At 31.7% G+C, this 6,695-nt stretch overlaps 3 protein-coding genes across 3 annotated transcripts; all 3 read left to right on the top strand.

The window, feature by feature from the left end:
- Positions 1 to 918: 918 nt before the first annotated feature.
- Positions 919 to 1,893, top strand: SEC17 (alpha-soluble NSF attachment protein SEC17; the record flags this gene model as incomplete). The annotated part of the gene is made up of 1 exon (XM_003687183.1): positions 919 to 1,893. One exon carries the CDS (start codon positions 919 to 921, stop codon positions 1,891 to 1,893), a length of 975 nt encoding a protein of 324 aa, XP_003687231.1.
- Positions 1,894 to 3,087: 1,194 nt separating this feature from the next.
- On the top strand, positions 3,088 to 3,600 carry MOH1 (Moh1p; the record flags this gene model as incomplete). The annotated part of the gene is made up of 1 exon (XM_003687182.1): positions 3,088 to 3,600. One exon carries the CDS (start codon positions 3,088 to 3,090, stop codon positions 3,598 to 3,600), a length of 513 nt encoding a protein of 170 aa, XP_003687230.1.
- An 843-nt stretch (positions 3,601 to 4,443) lies between these two features.
- On the top strand, positions 4,444 to 6,606 carry YMR1 (phosphatidylinositol-3-phosphatase YMR1; the record flags this gene model as incomplete). The annotated part of the gene is made up of 1 exon (XM_003687181.1): positions 4,444 to 6,606. One exon carries the CDS (start codon positions 4,444 to 4,446, stop codon positions 6,604 to 6,606), a length of 2,163 nt encoding a protein of 720 aa, XP_003687229.1.
- Positions 6,607 to 6,695: the final 89 nt, after the last annotated feature.

Raw genomic sequence — 6,695 nt, 5'->3', positions numbered from 1 at the left:
TATATATTATGATGTAAGTATGAATAAGAGATAAGATAGTTAATGCTTATTTTAATCAACTGCAAATTCAAGACCCTTTATATAAGATTGTCTGGTAATGAGAAGATTCTAATATGATATTGAGTCCAAATTATGTTGTTTTTTTCTTCAATGGTGATGAGAAGTTACATTTGGTTCTTGACTATGCAATGTAATAAAATGTCATTATGACTATAACTATCTACACATTTACCTACAAATTACGAAACAAACCATTCTAGTCGCAGTTAGAAGAGCCCCTCCATCTAAAATACAATGATATACAAATTGTACAGTAGTTTAAAACATTGTACTTTTAAAATATTCCTCCATTGTATAAAATGTGCAATTATATATCCATGATACTGTTATAAATCATACCTTTATTATGAGTCAGAATGGTCAAAAATACAAAGTTGCGACAATTACGCACACAAGCGGCATGCGGTGTCTGGGTGTGCAGATCTACGGTATTGTCACCAAAAACTGTGTGAAAAACACAAAAACAGAAGAATGAGTCAAAAATTGAGTTGGGAGAGAAAGACACAAAAACACAAAAATGGATCGGGGTTCGCTTTATTGCGTTTAGGGTAATGGCAGGGTTATAGGGTTGTCAATGTTTGTGTGTCACGTTGTTGGCATTTGCTGTCACGTGCATTGTAAAATCGTTATTGACGATGAAATAGTGTATATATGTATATATAATTTTGGCTCTAATAAGTTAAGAGGGGACCCAAGCAGAGAGCCTGTATTGGAATCAAGGTATTAATGCTTATATATATTTGTTAACTACAATATACATATATATGTATATTGGGAACGAGTAATTTGCAACGTGTTAAAGTCTATAACTCATACTCCAATTCAAAGTAAAATAATTTTATAAATAAAAAGCACTAGATGTCAGATCCTAATCAGCTACTGGCAAAGGCCGAAAAGGTAGGTAAACCATCTTCTGGTTTCATGAAAATATTTGGCAGTTCTGATCAAAGTAAGTATGAAGAAGCTGCTGATCTATGTGTACAGGCTGCTACTCTATTTAGACTTTCAAAGAAATTGTCTAATGCAGGTGACTGTTTTGTAAAAGCCGCTAATTATCAGATTAATGCTGGTAACGATGACGAAGCCGCTAATACTTTCATCGATGCTTATAAGTGTTTTAAAAGTAGTAGTTCCAATGGCATTACATCTGCTATGACGAGCAGAAATAACACACCAGGTTTAGACGAAAATGATACTTTCATTACATCCGATTCTAGTGCTCAAACAGATATTCAAAAAGCAGCTGTATCATTAAACAGAGCGGTTGAAATATTTACTGTGAAGGGTCAGTTTAGAAGAGGTGCTAATTTCAAGTTCGAATTGGGGGAACTGTACGAAAATGATCTACAGGATTACCACAGTGCCATGGATTGTTATGAACTTGCCGGTGATTGGTATTCTCAAGACCAAGCTCAAGCTTTAACAAATAAATGTTATGTCAAATTAGCCAACTTGAAGGCTCTTGATGCTGACTATATAGGCGCTGCAAAGGTTTACCACCAACTAGTTACTAACTCGATGGGTAACAGATTAAGCCAGTGGTCTTTGAAGGAGTACTATCTAAAAATGGCTCTTTGTCAGTTGGCCGCTAAAGACAACGTTGCCGCTACAAGAACTCTTAAAGAAGCAAAACAAAATGATTCAAATTTCAATAATTCAAGAGAATCGGTCCTATTAGAGACGTTGATTGATTGTTTAAATGAAGGTGATAGTGAAAAATTAAGTCAAGCTGTCTTCGAATTCGATAAGTTTAATAAATTAGATAAATGGTATACTACCATCTTATTAAAAATTAAGGAAAGTATAACAGAAGCAGAAGACAATCTCTTATAACTTGGAATATCCCCTCAATCAAATCTACTTAAATTTTCCGTCGATACTTGCGTGACACTGTATAATTGCGTTTTTAATCTCTGATATATAAGTTAAGAACCATGAACGAAAAAAATACATGAATAAGAAGTTACATTAAATAATCATTATTATTTTGGTATAAAGAGAACTCCATATGGTACCATTATAAGAAATATTATGTTTCATCTTCAATAACACAATATTTGTCGAAATCGTCTTATTACGATATCAGAAATGAGATGCCCACCAGTAGAAAAAGAAAGAAGGCTTGACAAGAACCTCAATTTGCAACTTAAGAAGAAATATTGAGAACGTTCATTCCTGACATCAAATCAGCATATACATTTATGTATCTACTTTACATGTGGATGGATATCAAAGGGGTTACCAGATTATTTCTTACTGTTCTCTTTTACGATGAGCTTTTTAGTTGCGATCGTTCTGACTGCACGACGAAACATTTCTACAGTTGTCCTTATCTAACTCATTAAAGGCCAAACCCAAATGAGGAAATGTTGTATAAAGGTATTACATACAAGTTCTTATTTATAATGTTATCTTGATACTTTAGAAATGTGTACCACAGAGTTAAATTCACTTTTATTTCTTGAATAAATAAATGGTCATGACATTTTCAAGAGCATGTTAGTTGTTAATTAGGCACTGCTATCTCTTCCAAAGTACATTATAAGGTTAAAAAAGGTTTGGGTGTTGTATAGTTATGCATGTGCATATAGTTTTATCGTAAAGTTGTACTTAATTATAGACACTTTTATTCTTTTTGAATTTCATCTTATATAACACTTATTTCTTGAGTATATATAAAGGTAATATTAGATTATGACTATATTTCCCTATATGAAATAATTAATGATTTATGTATGGATAGTCATCAACAGAATTCAGAGATTAAAAATTTAGACTATTTAGGAGCATTATATTTTGATATAACTGGAAACGGAGGTTTATAATTCATTTTACAAATCAGTATTTTAAGGAGGTAATTTAGAATACTGTGACATATACTATTATATGTGTACTTAGTATAAAAAATAAACACAACGACAGCAGTAAAGCAAAAAGTATTTGATTAAGATTCACAAGGTCTGTTTGGTTGGGTTCAAGATTATTCTATTAATCTAAAATTATTAGGTATACTTTTGCAAAGAGAAGATGGGTTTGCGTTATTCTTCTTATATTGATCCGGTAGTACCCACAGAAGGTAAACATTTAGCGGAAGATATATCATTCCAGATCCTAGATTACCGACTAGCTAATGAGAATGGTTCAAGAAGTTGGTTCACGCCACGAACGATATCGTCTAGGTTAAGACGCGTCAGCTCTAGCTCTGCTTCGTCAACTTCTCACTATAAAGTATCAAAGAATTTTGTTACTTATGGTTGTCGAACTTGTAGAACACACTTATCCTCATATTCACAAATCATGTCCAAAGACTACCGAGGTAAGACCGGCGACGCATATTTGATGCATAACGTCGTTAATGTCGTTGAAGGGGAACCAGAAGTTAGATCTATGATAACAGGAGATTACATCGTCTGTGATATATTGTGCCATTGGTGTAAAAATGTGGTTGGTTGGAAATATCTCGAGAGCGAGAAGAAAGAACAACGCTATAAAGAAGGTACCTATGTGTTGGAATTGCAAACTATATGCAAATGTGATTAAACATTGCAAAACCACTATAATTACACATGAGTGGGATCAAGTGCTGGCATAAATTTAAGCATTAATTTTGTACTTATTCTCCAACAAAAGAATGCTTATTGATGTAACTACGGGAAGGCGTAGAAATACATTTATGATTTTATATACTAGTGATTAAATTGAACAAAATGCTCGCTGTTCTTAAACTGATTATATATAAATATATATATATATATATATATATTGATACCTGTATGTTTTGAATAAACATGTTTATCTCTAGTTACCATTGAAATGTTACTAAGTGCATATATATCTCAACATTATAGTGCAAATTAAGAATCCTTATTTACTGACAAAGTCTGCTTTTTATGATTAGTTCTTTTTCGGTAGTGGTGTCAGTCTTGTTAAAATGCATAATATTATAACAAAGTATAAATATATATGACCTAACCACAAGAATTCTGAGTTATTAAAGATTATTCCAAATTATGATTATTCATTGTTACCGGCATGTTATGTTTATTAAGAGACTGATCATTTAATATGTCTTTTTAACCATCACCAGAATAACGCAAGATCGAGCACATTTGATGCTCGCGTTAACCTAATATCCATTTTGTATTATCATTAAATCAAAAACGATAATGAATCATAATTTAAAAGAACGATTAGTTTCCGATAGTTATATAAATAAAGTGTATACTATATTTAATTAATGTAGCTTATTCAATTAACGGTAAGATAGACAATTAGGAGCAGCACAGCCCTTTTTTTATACATATTGATAAAGATTATTGGATTCAAATTTTAATATTAAAAGCTCAAGTAAATCTCATTGCATGTTTTATCAAACAATAATAAATGGATTATATTAAAGTCACGAAAGTAGATGATGTGATTCTTCACAGACGAGGGAATTCTTTTAAAGGTACTTTGCATCTAACCACGCATCATTTAATCTTTGCATCAGAATCACTTAGTAGAGAATTTTGGGTTTCATATCCAATAATTACATCAGTCTTTAAGAATAAAGGCAGTGCTTTATTCTCAAAAGAGAAAGTTTATAAGGAGACTAATTTGGTGAATAATGATATTGTAACTAATGAACTTAATAATTTTACTAATCTGAACACACTAAATATAACAACAAATGAAAACGTCAATAAATGGTATGAAGGTCGAGATCTTTGGAGCTTCACAAATATAAAGATAATAGGAAAAGATTACACTGTTTTTTCTATAGACTTCTTATTTGAAGAAGATGCCAAAAATGTTTACGATACGTTACTAAAATTAACAGTATTAGATGATATTTCCCAATTGTATGCATTTATCTATAAACCAAATAAAACAGAATTACAATATAACAGCTGGGATATATATGATGAAGTCAGTGAATTTTCAAGACAAGGGCTTGATTTAGAATCAGAATCTTGCCCATGGAGAATTTCAAGCATTAATTGTGATTATGATTTCTCAAAAACTTATCCAGATAAAATAATTGTCCCCAGAAACGTTTCCGATTCTACTTTAAAATATGCATCAAAATATAGATCCAAGGAAAGAATACCAGTACTAAGTTATTTTTATAAAAAAAACAAATGTTCCATTATTAGAGCAGCCCAACCTTTACCGGGACTGACCAAACAAAGATCAATTCAGGATGAGACTTTGGTTCTTTCAAGCTTTAATTGTTCACATCTAAACACATCTGATCAGAAAAATGACCCCATTAATGCAGCTAATAAATACACACATTCAGATAGAAATATAATTGTTGATGCAAGACCAGTCGCAAATGCCTTTGGTCAAACTGCATTGGGTGGTGGGACAGAAAATATGGACAATTATAATTACAAGAATACTTGCCAAAGGATGTTTCTAGGCATTGATAATATTCACGTTATGTCTTCAACACTTAATTATGTTGTTGAGAATTATATGGTCGATGGTGATTTGAACTTACCAATTGATTCACAATTATTGAATTCAAATAAAGGTTCGAATTGGATAAAATATGTACGACTAATACTTTCATCAACAGATACACTATTAAAGTCTATGGTGTTCAATAATTCTAACCTTCTCATCCATTGCTCTGATGGTTGGGATAGAACTACCCAAGTCTGCTCGCTTATACAGTTATGCTTAGATCCATATTTTAGGACCTTCGAAGGATTTATGGTTTTAGTTGAAAAAGACTGGATATCATTTGGTCATAAATTTTTGGAACGATCTGGTCACCTAAGTTCTGAAAGTATTTTCCACGATAACACCGTTGGTTACAAAGATATATTTACCATGAGCCCCAATAATGATTCACCGTTTAACGATGATGACGATGATGATGAAGATATATTGTTTGAGAAAGAGGAAGGTATTTTCCCTAGTATAGATGGACTCAAAAATTTCTCTTCATCAGGTATCCTATCGCTTGACTTAGTTACTAAGTTCTCTGGTCACTTTAAGAAGAAGAAAGAGAAAAGATCTTTAAAATTTACATCCCCAGTATTCCAACAATTTTTAGATTGTGTTTACCAACTAATAATCCAGAATCCTAATAAATTCGAGTTCAATGAAAGATTTATAAGGAGACTAGTTTACCATTTATATTCATGCCAATATGGCTCATTTTTATCAAACAATCAACACGATATGAAAGCTAACGACATCTTTTCAAAGACAAGAAGTGTTTGGGATTATTTTAGGTGCCGCGAAGCTGAATTTATAAATAAAAATTACATCAGACCTGAGTCTGATTTAAATGGGCCCAAAAAAGTTTCTTCGATAGATAACACTTTTACTTCTGACCAACATGACAATGATTTAGTTTTCCCTGATTTAACAAATATTCAGTGGTGGTGGCAGTTATATGGTAGAAAAGATAACGAAATGAATACTATCCATAGGAATTCCGAGGAAACACAAAATATAAATAATCACACAACTGATAATATGATGGAAAAGAATAATAATATTTCAAAATACTTACCCTTTGGGTTAGAAATATTTGGTAAAAAGTAAACTTCAATTTGTTGAAGTTATGCATATTGCTAAAAGTGACCATTAAATCATACCGAATTTAGATCATTATATAATATTACATACGCATT

Source organism: Tetrapisispora phaffii, chromosome 9 (genome assembly GCF_000236905.1).
Source record: "Tetrapisispora phaffii CBS 4417 chromosome 9, complete genome".
Classification (NCBI taxonomy): domain Eukaryota; kingdom Fungi; phylum Ascomycota; class Saccharomycetes; order Saccharomycetales; family Saccharomycetaceae; genus Tetrapisispora; species Tetrapisispora phaffii.
The sequence above is the reverse complement of the archived record's forward strand: the minus strand, read 5'-3'. Positions and strand labels throughout refer to the sequence as shown.